The 16,713-nt window shown below is 41.9% G+C and overlaps 1 protein-coding gene across 1 annotated transcript in view; it reads right to left on the bottom strand.

Moving 5' to 3' along the window:
* Positions 1–16,452, bottom strand: part of LOC115462936 (oocyte zinc finger protein XlCOF6-like) — a 98,730-nt gene extending 82,278 nt beyond the window's left edge. Inside the window, exons 1-2 of the mRNA XM_030193444.1 lie at positions 16,096–16,452; positions 15,255–16,011 (exon numbers count right to left, since the gene is read on the bottom strand). Coding sequence (XP_030049304.1) covers positions 15,255–16,011; positions 16,096–16,446 — 1,108 coding nt within the window. The 5' untranslated portion in view covers positions 16,447–16,452. The remainder of the gene's footprint in view (positions 1–15,254; positions 16,012–16,095) is intronic.
* Between the last annotated feature and the right edge of the window lie 261 nt (positions 16,453–16,713).

The raw sequence follows: 16,713 nt of genomic DNA, 5'->3' as shown, positions 1-16,713 counted from the left end.
TCACTTAACCCTCCATTGCCCCATGTAAACCACATGAGCCTGCCATGATTGGGAAAGCACAGGGTACAAATGTAACAAAAATAAATAAAATAGTAGAAATCAGCTATGTTGGGGTTGGAAGGGGTAGAGAGTGGTGGTGGGAAGGAGGGTTATTATAGCTGCTCATTGTTATTATAGTTTCTATTTGTAATTTATACGCAACAGTTGCACAGCATATATTTCCTTTTTATACTTTAATAAAAGATTAAATATAAACTCATAAGTGTTCGAGACTTTGCAGAAGAGGACAGAGCCCACGGGACGTGGGCAGGGACAGGGCCTGCGGGGATGGGGTGGAGATGGAGGACAGAACCCACAGGGATGAGAACAAACTTTGGCCCGTGTCATTCTCTAGTCCATGGTAGAGACCCTACGTGGGAGGTGGCAGGGACAGACTAACCCAGTCCTGAAAGTCGAGGAGTGGGAAATATGTATTGTGGGAGAAAAACTGTGAATATCTAAGGTTGACCTGAATGCTGATCTATATACCTATTTGCATATTGGACTGGCAAAACGTTGAGCCTATGTTAAAGCCCAAGAGAAGTGAAACTGGACTCGACAGCTCTCAGGCCAGGAGGAGGGAAAGATGACCCCCTGGACGGGGGGGGGGGGGGGGCGACCAGAGGAGGGTTTTGGAGTTGGACCATTTCACCTTGAAAAGAAAAGGGGTCTGTTAAGAGGGCACAGGAAACCTAGGAAATTGATTTGACTTCTTCAGAGGTCGCGATTTCGGCTTGCACTTCGGTAAGCAGTGGATGGTGAATCAGTTTGCAGTTTGGCAAACAGTGCTCTGGACTTTGGCTTAGACTTTGGTAAGGGTGGAAAGTGAATTCGGCTTGTATTTCAGCAAGCAGGGTTCAGATTTTGGTTTATGCTTCAGTAAGTGGTGGATGATGGTTTCAGCTTGCATTTCGGCAAGCGGAGCCTTGTGGCTTTGGTTTGCTCTTCGGCAAACGGCGCTTTGCAGGAAACCATTGGCCTACACTGTCGGTAGGCGGTGTGGGTCACAGGGACCTTCAGTTTCTGTAGTGATATTCTTGATAGCTTGCCAGCCTATTTTCCAAGAGATGAATAAAATAGGCAAACAATATAAGAAATATATTCAGTATGTAAAGAATTTTGGGCATTATCATAATTTTCAGAGTCTAATCTCCCCCCACATGAAAGGTGGAGGGAGGACATATGAATATAGTATGAATATAGTATCTGAAATGGTGAGATTTGCACTGATACCATTGTCCTCCCTCCAATGGTATCAGTGCAAATCTCACCATTTCAGATACTATATTCATACTAAGTTGAACTGAGGAATGAAGGTCATTGATAAAGAGAACACCTAAATAGTTAATATTAGTGACCCATTTAAATGGACAATTAGGGATAGAGAAAGGGGTACAGTTCATTGAGGGGTAATAGTTCAGTCCTTACTCCAATTTACTTTGTACCCTGATAGCGATGAAAAATAGGAAACAACCTGCAGTAGTTCAGAAAGGGATGATTGAGAATTGAAAAGGTAAAATAGCACAGCATCTGCATATTAGAACTAACCCATTTAAAATAATACCTGATATGAGTGGCTTTTGTTTAATAATAGACAGCAAGGGGTTCAAGAGCCAAATTATAATAATGGGAACTATAGGGCACCTTGATGAGTACCACGTCCTAACGGCAAAAGAAGGAGCTCATCATTAGACCATAATTCTGGCAGACAAGGTTGGAATACAAGTGGAGGAGTAGCTAGTGGTTAGAGCACCAGTCTTGCAATCCAGAGGTGGCTGGTCAAATCCCACTGCTGCTCCTTGTGATCTGTGGGTGAGTCACTTAACCCTCCATTGCCTCAGGTACAACTTAGATTGTGAGCCCTCCTGGACAGAGAAATATCCAGTGTACCTGAATGTAACTCACACTGAGCTACTACTGAAAAAGGTGTGAGCAGAACTGAAATAAATAGATATATGGAAGTTGCTACTATTGAAGATTCTAGATGGAATGTTGCTACTATTTGAGATTCTAGATGGAATGTTGCTAGGGGAGGAGTGGCCTAGTGTTAGAGCACAGGTCTTGCACTCCAGAGGTGGCCGGTTTCAATCCCACCGCTGCTACCTTGTGATCTTGGGCAAGTCACTTAACCCTCCATTGCCTCAGGTACAAACTTAGATTGTGAGCCCTCCAGGGATAGAGAAATGACTCACTTTGAGCTACTACTGAAAAAGGTGTGAGCAAATCTAAATAAATAACTGTGTCGTATGAAGAAAAGAATCAGGGAGTCCAACACATTTAATATACAGAATAAGTATTTCCACTTCACTTGGTGAAACAGTTTTCTCTGCATTGATAGAAACTGCAAGAAGAATGGATGACAGAATAACCTAGTGTTATCTGAACCTTATCTACCCTTTAGAAATCCCAACTGATCTGAATGTATTAAAGGTGAAATACTTGTTCCAATCATTAACCGGAATTTTGTAAATATTTATAGTCCAGGTTGAGTAAAGAAATTGGATAGTAATTGAACAGTTGAGAGTCTCTGTTGGGCTTAGGGAGCACAGCGACATGAGCTTCAAGGAAGCGTTCTGGCTGAGAAACGTAGAGAGATGAGATTCTGATAATATAAATTACGTTTAGAAGTAGAAGAGTTTGAGAAGCTTTTATGTTTCAATCATTTTTATTCAACTAGTACAAGAACATGTACCTCATAATTGCAACATCACCTACAGTATTTAAAATCCCATCCTCCTTCCCCCATTCTCTGTTCATCCCATCCCCCCCCCCCCTGTGCTCCCCTTCCCCTTTTGCCTCCCCCCTAGCCCTTCCCTCCCTTGTAACAATTCCCTTGTACTCAGTAATCACCTCAAGGAGACATTAATACTCAATTAAGAATACGACTGCGTGCCACTGGTTGCAAAATTGTCCCAAAATTTTCCCAAGTTTGTTGAAACTTTTTCCCTTCCGTTGAGGAAATGTCCTTAATTCCACAGCGCTCTAACTTCAGCAGTTCTATCATGTTTGTGCGCCACATGTTGACAGTTGGTGCCCAAGTCTCTCGCCAACACAGCAGGATAACTTTTTCCCTATTAAGATCACTTTCTTGAAAAAGCAGTTAAACTGCGATGGGGCCTGTGAGGAATATCAATACTTGTTAAACAGAACCAGTATGATTCGACATCCCCAAAGATCGTGAACTACTTTAATTAGATGAGACCAAAAAAAGCAACATATGGACATGTCCAAAACATATGGCCCAATGATGCTTGTGTTGAAACTACACTTTGGGCACACTCCTGAAGAGCTGATTGCTGCCCGATGAGATCGGCTTGGAGATATGTGTAGTCTTAGTGCAAATTTATATTGTAATTCCCAATATCGTGAAAAAAGTGAGTCTTGATGATATTCAGCACATGTCTCTGGACCAGTTCTGCTGTTATCTTTACGTTTAATTCATTGGCCCATTTTTGTGCTAGCCTCTTGTAATCCAAATCTTCTGTGGAATAAGGGAGAACACATGGAATGTTGCTTTGGGGATGCTTGTCTTTTAATCGAGGAGCTAGCAACCATTGTCTATGTGCGTTCGGCGCCCTCTTATGTGCTTTTCTTATAACCCTGGGGTGGGGTATCCACATCGTTTAAATTCCAACTATGGACAAGAAGTGACAAAGATCATCTACAAACACTGGCCTATATTGCGTTTACATCCTCAACTTATGAATAAACTGCAGATATCATTCAAAAGAGCCAAAAATATGGGCGAACTGCTATCCGTTTTTGAGATACTGGATCTGCAGATGTGGCCAACGATAATGGTCACAAATGGTGTTTGAATTGTATCTACTTGCCCTTATGCCATGGAGACAAACAATGTCATCAATCCTAAAACCGGCAAGCGATACTTCTTACGGGGCCACACAGACTGTAATTCAGCCCAAGTTACGTATGGGATACATTGCCCCTGCTCTAAATGGTACACTGGCCAAACCAAGCGCAAGGTTAAGCAGCACATAAGGGAACACATTAGTAATCTACGGGTCAACAAGAGAGAAGCTCCGCGGTAGAACACTGGGGACAACAGCAGCACTCAATAGCAGACAAAATATGTGGTTTTGACCTGGGGTGAACTTGCGCTGGGGGGGGGGGGGGGTGATATATCAGCTGTTTTAGCACACATTGAACAGAGATTAATTTTTCAGTGGGGCAAAGTTCAGCCCCAAGGCCTCAATAAAGAAACAGAGTGGTGCTTTAAGATAAGAGAGTTGCCTGAATTCTCACAGCTGGTGATTAGTATAATAGGTTGACGTATAGACAGCATGCGCTTTTGCTCTGACTACAGGGAGGGGCTTGCAGCAATTCTGCCTCCTTGCGAGCCAATAATTGAATCTAGAGAGAACAGTTAAGAAGGTAATGAACTTATAATAGCTACTAACAATAGTCATGTATACGATCTTGAACTCAATATTTTGTTGGTTTTTGAATTTAGAGACTCGAATATACATTCCCCTGAAGACGCCATAATGGCGAAACGTGGTCTCATGTTGGGAAAGACATCCTACCTTCAGAATTGTTTTTAATCACGAAAGAGAACTTACACTGGTGGAAGAGAGTCACGGCTGCAGACAATATAGCACTACAAGGGACTTGCCTTGAACAAACATTATATCAGATAAGTGGAAAGACACGGTTTATACTTGTAATGTTTGTACAATTTACATTAAGAACTGAAGCATTATGACCATGTACTAAGGAGGATAGGCAGGCCCAGTGCGGTGATGTTTGAAGTTGGTGCGCTGTTAGCAGTTACCGTGACCAATGGTATAAGGTACAGCCACACATACTGAGCACTGCAATATAAAAAAAAGAGTACCAAAAGCTTTCGATGTGATACATTAGCGATGTGATAGTTAGCGATTACATTTTAACTACCATACCCTCGACCATTCTTCTAACGTTTGGAGATCCCTTCTCATTGTTTCTACTCCCTCCAGGGTATCCACTCTATTGCCTATTTTCGTATCATCCGCAAAAAGGCACACCTTTCCTTCCAACCCTTCAGCAATATCTCTCATAAATATATTAAACAGAATAGGCCCCAGCACCGACCCCTGAGGAACTCCACTGCTCACGTTCCTTTCCTCTGAGCGGATTCCATTTACCACCACCCTCTGCCACCTGTCGGTCAACCAGTTTCTTATCCAGTTCACCACTTTTGGTCCTAAGTTCAACCCTTTCAGCTTATTCACGAGTCTTCTGTGAGGGACCATATCAAAGGCTTTGCTGAAGTCCAAGTAGATTACATCTAGCGCACGTCCCTCATTCAGTTCTTTGGTCACCCAATCAAAAAAATCAATAAGATTCAATTGGCAGGATTTTCCTTTGGTAAAGCCATGTTGCCTTGGGTCCTGTAACCCGTCTGCTTCTAGAAAGTTAACTATCCTTTCTTTCAGCAGCAACTCCATTATTTTTCCTACCACCGACGTGAGACTTACCGGTCTGTAGTTTCCCACTTCTTCCCTGTCTCCACTTTTGTGAAGAGGGACCACATCCGCTCGTCTCCAATCTCGTGGAACCTCTCCCATCTGTAAAGATCTATTAAATAAATCTTTAAGAGGTCCCGCCGGGATCTCTCTGAGCTCCTTCAGTATCTTGGGATGTATCCCATCCAGCCCCATAGCTTTGTCCACCTTCAGATTCTCCAGCTGTTTATAAACTCTTTCTTCCATAAACAGTGCAGCATCCACTCCATTCCCAGACGTTCCCTCGGCAGCCAACCACGGTCCTTCTCCAGGATTTTCCTCCGTGAACACCAAAGAGAAATAATTGTTTAGCACATTTGCTTTATCTTCATCACTCTCCACATAGCAATTCTCATTATCTTTCAGTCTCGCAATTCCTGTCACGTTCCCAGGCTTAAACAACCAGGCGTGAACTCTTGAACAACGTGAGCCCTTGGCCTACTGTCGGTGAGCGGCAGAGGGAGGCAAAAACTCCCTAGCAAGACTAGGCAAGATTCAGGAGGCACTTAGCTTGGCTAGAATCAGATACTGGAGCAAGCTTGGCTTGACTGGGCAGGAGCCAAAAGCTGGAACGGACTTGGCTTGACTGGAACCAGATACTGGAACAAGCTTGGCTTGACTGGAGTGGAACCACATACTGGAACGGACTTGGCTTGGCTTCACTGGAACCGGATACTGGAAACAAGCTGGGCTTGACTGGAGTGAACCAAATACTGGAACAGACTTGGCTTGGCTTCAGTGGAACAGGATTCAGGATACTCAGGCAGGGCAGACACAAGCAGGGTAGGGCAGATACAAGCAGGAGGGAACTGGAGCTAAAGACTACCGGGGTAAAGACAGACAAACAGGGTCAGAACCAAAGCTGAAGGCTTGCAAGGCTGAGGCAAGCAGGAGAGGGACTAGAGCTAAACCCTACCAGGGTAAAGACAGACAAGCAGGGCCAGAACCAAGGCTAACCCACACAGACAAACAACAGAACTAAGGCTGAAGCTAAGGTAGAAGGGACTAGAACAAACAAGGCAGACTGGGCTGGACACAAAGCACACAAACATAAATACATAAGCACTGCCACGCTGGGAAAAGACCAAAGGTCCATCAAGCCCAGAACTCTGTCTTCAACAGCGGCCAATCCAGGCCCAAAGAACCTGGCAAAAACCCCAAATTTAATAATGATCAATGGATGTTTCCTTCAGGAATCTGTCCAGACCCCCTTTAAACTCAGCAAGGCCAGTTACCGTCACTACCTTCTCCGGCAATGAGTTCCAGAGTCTAACTACACACTGAGTAAAGAAAAACTTTCTCCGATTTGTTTTAAACCTACCACATTCTAATTTCATCTTGTGTCCCCTGGTTCTATTATTGTTAGAAAGTGTAAACAAACGCTTCACATCTGTCCGCTCTACCCCACTCATTATTTTATAGACCTCTATCATATCACCCCTCAGCCGCCTTTTCTCCAGGCTAAAGAGTCCTAACCATCTTAACCTCTCCTCATAGGGTAGTTGTCCCATCCCTTTTATCATTTTTGTCGCCCTTCTCTGCACCATCTCCAATTCCTTTATATCTTTTTTGAGATGAGGCGACCAGAACTGAACACAATACTCCAGGTGCGGTCGCACCATGGAGCGATATAACGGCATTATAACATCCTCATGCTTGTTTTCCATCCCTTTTCTAATAATACCCAACATTCTGTTCGCCTTCTTAGCCACCGCAGCACATTGAGCTGAAGATTTCAACGTCCTATCCACGATGACACTCAGATCCCTTTCTTGGTCCATAACTCCTAAAGTGGAACCTTGCATGACATAGCTATAATTCGGGTTCTTTTTTCCCACATGCATCACCTTGCACTTGTTCACATTAAACGTCATCTGCCATTTAGCCGCCCAGTCTCCCAGTCTTGTAAGGTCCTTCTGTAATTTTTCACAATCCTCTCGCGAGTTAACAACTTTGAATAACTTTGTGTCATCAGCAAATTTAATTACCTCGCTGGTTACTCCCATCTCTAAATCATTTATAAATATATTAAAAAGCAGCGGTCCTAGCACAGGAACCCCACTAGCTACCCTTCTCCATTGTGAATACTGCCCATTTAATCCCACTCTCTGTTTCCTATCCTTCAGCCAGTTTTTAATCCACAATAGGACATTTCCTCCTATCCCATGACCCTTCAATTTCCTCTGTAATCTTTCATGAGGTACCTTATCAAATGCCTTTTGAAAATCCAGATACACAATATCAACCGGCTCCCCTTTGTCCACCTGTTTGTTTACTCCTTCAAAGAATTGAAGTAAATTGGTCAGGCAAGAATTCCCCACACTAAAGCCGTGCTGACTTGTAGTAATCCATGTCCTTGGATGTGCTCTGTAATTTTGTTTTTAATAATAGCCTCTACCATTTTCCCCGGCACCAACGTCAGACTCACCGGTCTATAATTTCCCGGATCTCCCCTGGAACCTTTTTTTAAAAATCGGTGTTACATTGGCCACCCTCCAATCTTCCGGTACCACGCCCGATTTTAAGGATAAATTGCATATCACTAACAGAAGCTCCGCAAGCTCATTTTTCAGTTCTATCAGTACTCTAGGATGTATACCATCCAGTCCAGGAGATTTGCTACTCTTCAGTTTGCTGAACTGCCCCATTACGTCCTCCAGGTTTACTGTGAATTCAGTAAGTTTCTCTGACTCGTCCGCTTAAAATACCATTTCCGACACCGGTATCCCACCCAAATCTTCCTCGGTGAAGACTGAAGCAAAGAATTCATTCAATCTCACCGCTACGTCTTTGTCATCCTTGATAGCCCCTTTTACTCCTCGGTCGTCCAGCAGCCCAACCGATTCTCTTGCCGGCTTCCTGCTTTTAATATACCGAAAAAAATATTTTACTATGTTTTTTTGCCTCTAATGTTATCTTTTTTTCGTAATCCCTCTTGGCCTTCTTTATCTGTGCCTTGCATTTGCTTTGACACTTCCCCAGCTGGAAAGGACTAAAATACAAATTAACACATGCGTCCAGCTTTTCCTACATGAGCACGCAATTGTGGAATGCTATACCTAATCTCCTGAAAACAATTAACTAAATCACCACCTTTCGCAAATCACTGAAAACCTATCTCTTCACCAAAGCCTATCACGAGAATCCATAATTAGCCACAACAAATCACCACTCATCACCACTCATCCCTTATTTGATTGTTTTCTTTTATAACTGTTTGATTAGTTTAACTTACTATCCTGATATCCTTGTTATCTCTATAACACCAACTGTATCTTTTGTACCCTGATATGGTGATGCCATAACAGGCCTCTGTAAGCCACATTGAGCCTGCAAATAGGTAGGAAATTGTGGGATACAAGTGCAATAAATAAATAAAATAAATATGTTGCTTCTTGTTATTTTCAGACGGTTCCTTCTTCCATTTTCTGAAGGCATTTCTTTTAGCCCTAATAGCTTCCTTCACCTCACTTTTCAACCACGCCGGCTGTCTTTTGGACTTCCGTCTTTCTTTTGTAATTCGCGGAATATGTTTGGCCTGGGCCTCTAGGATGGTACTTTTGAACAGCGTCCACGCCTGTTGTACAGTTTTTACCCTCTCAGTTGCCCCTCTATGTTTGTTTTTTACCGTTCTTCTCATTCTATCATAGTCTCCTTTTTTAAAGTTAAACGCTAACGTATTTGACTTCCTATGTATAGTTACTTCAAGGTTGATATCAAAACTGATCATATTATGATCACTGTTATCAAGTGGCCCCAGTACCATAATGTCCCTCACTAGATCATGCGCTCCACTAAGGACCAAGTCTAGAATTTTTCCTTCTCTCGTCGGCTCCTGCACCAGCTGCTCCATAAAGCTGTCCTTGATTTCATCAAGGAATTGTACCTCTCTAGCGTGTCCTGATGTTACATTTACCCAGTCTATATTTGGGTAATTGAAGTCACCCATTACTACTACTACTACTACTTAACATTTCTAGAGCGCTACTAGGGTTACGCAGCGCTGTACAATTTAACAAAGAGAGACAGTCCCTGCTCAAAGAGCTTACAATCTAATAGACAAGTGAACGGTCAGTCCGATAGGGGCAGTCAAATTGGGGCAGTCTAGATTCACTGAACGGTAAGGGTTAGGTGCCGAACGCAGCATTGAAGAGGTGGGCTTTAAGCAAAGACTTGAAGACGGGCAGGGAGGGGGCTTGGCGTAAGGGCTCAGGAAGGTTGTCCATTATTATTGCATTGCCCATTTTGTTTGCGTCTCTGATTTCTTTTATCATTTCTGCATCTACCTGCTCATCCTGGCAAGGCGGACGGTAGTACACTCCTATCACCGTCCTTTTCCCTTTTATACATGGAATTTCAACCCACAATGATTCAAAGGTGTGATTTGTGTCCTGCTGAATTTGTAATCTATCTGAGTCAAGGCTCTCGTTAATATACAATGCTACCCCTCCACCAGTCCGGTCCAGCCCATCACTACGATATACTTTGTACCCCGGTATGACAGTGTCCCACTGGTTATCCTCCTTCCACCAGGTCTCAGTAATGCCTATTATGTCCAATTTTTCATTTAGTGCAATATATTCCAACTCTCCCATCTTAGACTCCTAGCATTTGCATATAGACATTTCAAAGTTTGTTTGTTGTCCCTAATTTCATGATGCTTAGTGCTTGACACTATTGATTTGTCACCTTTTATCTGATCTTTAGTTGCATTTAAGGGCACCTGGCCTACCATGGTCTCTTGTGTAACCTCACTGTCCGGAAACCCTATCTTCCCAGTTTGTGAGGTATCCTTGCAAAATACCTTATCCCTGTCAGCCTTTTCCCCATATCTAATTTAAAAGCTGCTCTATCTTTTTTTTTTGAATGCCGACGCCAGCAGCCTGGTCCCACCCTGGTTAAGATGGAGCCCATCGTTTCGGAATAGGCTCCCTCTTCCCCAGAATGTTGCCCAGTTCCTAACAAATCTAAAACCCTCTTCCCTGTACCATCATCTCATCCATGCATTGAGACTCCGGAGCTCTGCCTGCCTCTTGGGGCCTGCGCGTGGAACGGGTAGTATTTCAGAAAATGCCACCATAGAGAATCTGGATTTGAGCTTTCTTCCTAAAAGCCTAAATTTGGCTTCCAGAACCTCTCTCCCACATTTTCCTACGTCATTGGTACCCACATGTACCAAGACAGCCGGCTCCTCCCTAGCACTTTCTAAAATACTGTCTAGGTGCCGCGTGAGGTCCGCCACCTTCGCACAGACCTCATAGACCTACCAACCAGAAACACATCCAAATCATCGCAAACATACCTAAATCTCCACTACCCAAGCTGCAAAGGACTTAAATACAAATCAACTTACGTATCCAGCTTCTCCTACATAAGTACACAACTGTGGAACGCATTACTGAAAGTCGTGAAAACAACATATGGCTATCTAAACTTCCGGAAATCATTAAAAACTTACTTGTTTCGGCTGGTGCCCCCAATGGGAAGATGCTGGTGCCCCCAATGGGAAGATGGATTACCAAAGTAAGATATGTGTGTGAGATGGAGAGACTGACTGCCGTGAAACGGAAAACCATGCCTAAATGGAAAAGAGTTTGGGAACCCTTCCTACAAAGGTGCTCTGGTTGAGAGATGTGTTGGTTGATGGACGGGTGGTTGTAGGGAATAGATGGGGGGGGAGGGGGGAGGGAGTGAAGGGGGGAAGGGGGGTTCATAAATCACAAAAATTGGATAAAAGTTGAAGTATAATAAGTTTCTGTCCTAGCATTGATATTATGTTGGTACCTTTTGGGTGCTAGAGTTATGTACGTTGTTTGTACCAGACTATACGGTTCTGCATTGTGTTACATATGTATTGTATTATTTATCGATGCCTAATAAAGACTTCTTTAAATTAAAAAAAAAACTTACTTGTTTCGAAAGGCATACACTACCGATCCAACCTAAATGCTTACACTATGCAACACATCAAAACCCTAATTGCGACTGTTCCATGAGAACCCACTTTGTATTTGTTCTCACTGGAGTCCGCAAATGCCTCTCCGATACTATGTAAGCCACATTGCGCCTGCAAATAGGTGGGAAAATGTGGGATATAAATGCAACAAATAAAGAAAGAAAATAAATAAATAAATAAATAAAGCAGTCGATTTCAGCACGGAATTGTATCTTAGTATGTTAGTGTCAGACCTGATAGACCTACCACCCAGGAATGCTAAAGAATCATCCCGCACATTCCTCAATCTCCACTTCCCCAACTGCAAAAGGTCTAAAATACAAATAATCGCATGCGTCAACCTTTTCCTACTTGAGCACACAATTCTGGAACGCGCTGCCGCGCAGCCTGAAAACGATCTATGAATGAACTAACTTCCGCAAACTACTGAAGACCCATCTCTTTAACAAGGCATACCACAACGATCAACAAATGTGAACTCCTACACATATATCCAGAATTGTCTTATAATATTTGCTTGTTACACTACTATCATGTTTCATCAATATCATATTACCCAAGATCCTATCGAATACTAAATGTATATTTTCTTATATATTTCCACCATTCATGATGTATTGTAAGCCACATTGAGCCTGCAAATAGGTGGGAAAATGTGGGATACAAATGCAATGATGTTACATTTACCCAGTCAATAGCAGGATAATTGAAATCACCATTTATTATTGTGTTCCCCAGTTTGTTAGCCTCCCTAATTTCTAAAAAAATTTCTATATATATCTGTCTATACATCCTGGCCAGGTGGATGATAGTACACTCCTACCACTATCCTTTTCCTCTTTATACATGAGGAGTGTGGTAGCCGTGTTAGTCCACTCTTAAGGTTATCAATAGAAATCAAACAAGACAGAGACAGACACCTTAAAAGCCTGAGTGCATCCTTCAAACAGAAAGGCTACAACCCCAAAATAATCTCCACGAATATTGCCTCCTCCCTCAAAACACCCAGGGAGAATCTGCTACAGTACAAGGAGAAAAACTCCACAGACAGAATTCCCCTTGTAGTGACATACAATCCAGAGCTGAAAAAACTGAGGAAAATCATAAGAGATCTACAACCTATACTCCAGGAGGATGAATTACTGAAAGAGATATTCCCATCCCCACCAGTACTGGCCTTCCGACAACCACCCAACTTAAAACACAAGCTAATCAGAAGTAAATTTCCATCACAGACTGAAAAGGAACAGAAGGGCACACGTCCCTGTAATTTATCCAGTTGCAAACTATGCCAAAATATTTCACAGGACCCCAAAGTCATCCACAAAGGAAAGATATTCAACATAAAGGGATCTTTCACTTGCTCATCTTCCAATGTGGTATATATCATTCAGTGTAAAAAATGTAACGAAGGATGCTATATTGGAGAAACAGGCCAGATGCTTAAGACAAGATTCAATTTACATGAACAATGCTGGTGCCAGTAGGGCTCCCACCCCTGTTGGTCAGCATTTTACAGGACCAGGACACTGTACCAGTGACTTCACAGTGAGAATCCTGAAAGGTAACTTTAAAACCATACAAGAACGTAAGACCTTTGAAGTCAGAATGATTGAATATTTTAACACCCAACAGAAAGGACTTAACAAGGATCTGGGGTTCCTAGCCCATTATAAACCATAAAGCTGTATGTCTCTGTTGATCACCCCACCCCTCACCTATCCACACCCATCCTGTTAGAATATCAATGATATGCTTTGATGTCCCCATGCATACCTCCTACCCACCCCCGTCCTCCCACCCTGTCAGACTGTCATAGTAATGCTTGAATGTTTTCACTTATATACACTGTCAGCTAGCACATTTGCTTATTTCCGATCTGAGGAAGAAGGGCAACCTTCGAAAGCTAATCAAGAAATGTATTAAGTTATGTCCAATAAAAAAGGTATCATCTTATTTTCTTTTCCATGTTTTATTTTGTTTGATTTCTATTGATACTCTTTATACATGGAATTTCTATGCATAGGGATTCCAAGATGTTTTGTGTCTGTTCAAGGCCCTCCTTAACTTATAATGTAACTCTCCACCAATTTGATCCACCCTATCACTTCAATATAACTTGAACTCTGGAACGATAGTGTCTCACTTGTTGTTTCTCCCCTGCTGATTCAATTCCTTGAAAAGGTTATTCTCTTCCTTCACACATTGTTGCTTCCTTCCCTTTTAGTACTGATAGATTTTCACCCATTTATTCTACTTGTTGAAAGGATTCTGAAAGTTTTATTTCATATTTCAATACCTTTTATGCATTGGGATCTGATGATGCCACTAAGTAAGCCCGGAGGACTATGACATTATTTCTATAGGTGTAAATGATTTCTATGAGACCCATTTCTCCTTTAGGTCTAGGAATGTACAGTCTCAGCATACACAGATTCTTATAGAAGACCTTGTGAGCATAGAGGAGTTTTCTCATTTGCACATCTAGTTTTTCAGGGTGTTTAAGAAGTCAGTTTTCAATACCAAAGCAATAGGAGAGTGTAGGAAGTCTCCTATAATAGTCAATACTAATTTTTTTTCCCTCAGCAATTTGTGCTTTTTAGTTGTTTCTTCCTTCACTCCTTATATATCAAATCAAATCAATTCTTGTATACTGCTAATATCCCCTTTCCAGGGTTCAGTGCGGTTTATATTCTAGGTGATACAAAAAACGATAATGTTAGTGTGAGGTTAACAATTAGAGACCATTGGTGTAATGCATGAGACCACAAACATTATAGGAAAGGATAATGGATGATACTAGGAGGTAGAAGTCAATGGAATATTATGAGGCAGTCTTTGGGAAGAGAAAGGTTTTTAGCCTCTTCCTGAAGTTGAGGTAGCTGTTTTCTGTTCTGATGGCAATAGGTAGAGAGTTCCATATTTTAAGTTTAGGTACAGGGAATAGAGAGCTGAAGATCTTCTGATTTCAAATCGTCTTTTGAAACGCTCGCATCAGTTGTCATTTCAGTCTGTTAGACTAGACCAGACATAGCTTAGTGGTCTTAATCAGCAGTTCAGAGGTGAACCCTGTAAGATTTGAAAAACTAAACAAGCAGATCTGAACCTGAGTCTTCCTGATATGAGAAGCCAGTGCAGTTTGTTTAGATGAGTTGAAACACTAGTACTATATCTATTCAATCTGTATATTACTCTAGCAGCTATGTTCTGTATGATTTGCAGTTTTATTTTTTCTGATATTGACACTTAATTTATGTATTTATTTTATTGCATTTGTATCCCACATTTTCCCACCTATTTGCAGGCTCAATGTGGCTTACAGAGTTTTGTTATGACATAGTCATTACAAGATGTCGGTTACAATTCGTAATGTACAAAGATTAAGAAAGGGTAGTGAGAAGGAGGGTATTAAGCAGGATAGTATAGAGGTGGACTTTAATAGCTGGGTGAGCTGGTAGGTTTTTTGTAAGGTTATGGGTTCTCTTTGTAGGCCTTGTTGAAGAGATGTGTTTCAAAGATTTCCGAAATAGAATGTTACAGTAATCCAAGTGAGGTAGGTCTAACATGTGAACTAGTAGTGCAAAGGCTTTTTTTTCTGTGTGAATTTTTCAGTGATTTCTGAGATTTGCTTTCTAACAGAAGCTTTTATTACACTCAGTACATGTTAATGGCTTCATTACTGAGTGGCTTTTCTAGTGGTTTGTTAGATGTACTTTCTAAAGATTTTACTACACTCAGTGCAGGTAATTGGTCTCATTTCAGTGTGGATTCTCCAGTGTCTTGTGAGTGTTCCCTTCTCGGTGATACTTTTACCACACTCAGTGCATGTAAATGGCTTCTGTGGATTTTCTGGTGCATTATCATGTATTTCTTCAACCTAAAGCATTTGCCACACTCGGTGCATGAAAAAGGTTTTACTCCTGAATGGATACTCTGGTGCATGGTTAGTGTTTCCTTGTCAAAAAAGCTCTTACCACACTCAGTGCATGTAAATGGCTTCACTCCTGTGTGAATTCTCTGGTGTCTTGTGAGCTTCCACTTCTCAGTGAAGGTTTTGCCACATTCAGAACATCTAAATGGCTTCACTGCTATGTGGATTCTCTGGTGCATTATCATGTATTTCTTCAACCTGAAGTATTTGCCACAGTCATTGCATGGAAATGGTTTTACTCCTGAATGGATACTCTGGTGCATGGCGAGTGTTTCCTTGTCAATGAAGCTCTTACCACACTCAGTACATGTGAATGGCTTCACTCCTGTGTGAATTCTGTGGTGCCTTGTGAGTTTCCCCTTGTCAGTAAAGGTTTTCTCACACTCAGAACATGTAAATGGCTTCACTCCTGTGTGGATTCTCTGGTGTTTTGTGAGGTGTGCTTTCTGACTGAAGCTTTTATTACACTCACTGCAGATGAATGGTTTCATTCCTGTGTGGATTCTCTGGTGTTTTGTGAGGTGTGCCTGCTGACTGAAGCTTTTATTACACTCAATACAGATAAATGGTTTCACTCCTGTGTGAATTCTCCAATGTGTTCTGAGCGTTCTTTTCAAAGCAAAGCTTTTACCACACTCAGTACATGTAAATGGCTTCACACTCATGTGAGTTCTATGGTGCTTTGTGAGTTTTACCTTCTGAGTGAAGCTTTTACCACACTCAAAACACCTGAATGGCTTCACTTCCAAGTGAATTCTTTGGTGTTTTGTGAGGTTTGTTTTCTGATTGAAGCTTTTATTACATTCAGTGCATGTAAATGGTTTCATTCCTGTGTGGATTCTCCAGTGTCTTCTGAGTGTTCCTTTCGCAGTAAAGCTTTTACCACACTCAGTACATGCAAAAGGCTTCACTCCAGTGTGGATTCTCTGGTGTATTATCATGTATTTCTTTGTGAAGCTTTTTCCACAGTCAGTGCATAGAAATAGTTTTACTCCTGAATGGATTCTCTGGTGCATGGTGAGTGTTTCTTTGTCAACGAAGCTTTTACCACACTTGGTACATGTAAATGGATTCACTCTTGTGTGAACTCTGTGGTGCCTTCTGAGATATCCCTTCTCAGTGAAGCTTTTACCACACTCGGAGCATATAAATGGCTTCATTCCTGTGTGGATTCTCTGGTGCAATATCATGTATTTTTTCAACCGGAAGAATTTGCCACACTCAGAACATGGAAATGGTTTTACTCCTGAATGTATACTCTGGTGCATGCTGAGTGTTTCCTT

This window comes from Microcaecilia unicolor, chromosome 1 (assembly GCF_901765095.1).
Source record: "Microcaecilia unicolor chromosome 1, aMicUni1.1, whole genome shotgun sequence".
In the NCBI taxonomy this organism is placed as follows: Eukaryota; Metazoa; Chordata; class Amphibia; order Gymnophiona; family Siphonopidae; genus Microcaecilia; species Microcaecilia unicolor.
The sequence above is the reverse complement of the archived record's forward strand: the minus strand, read 5'-3'. Positions and strand labels throughout refer to the sequence as shown.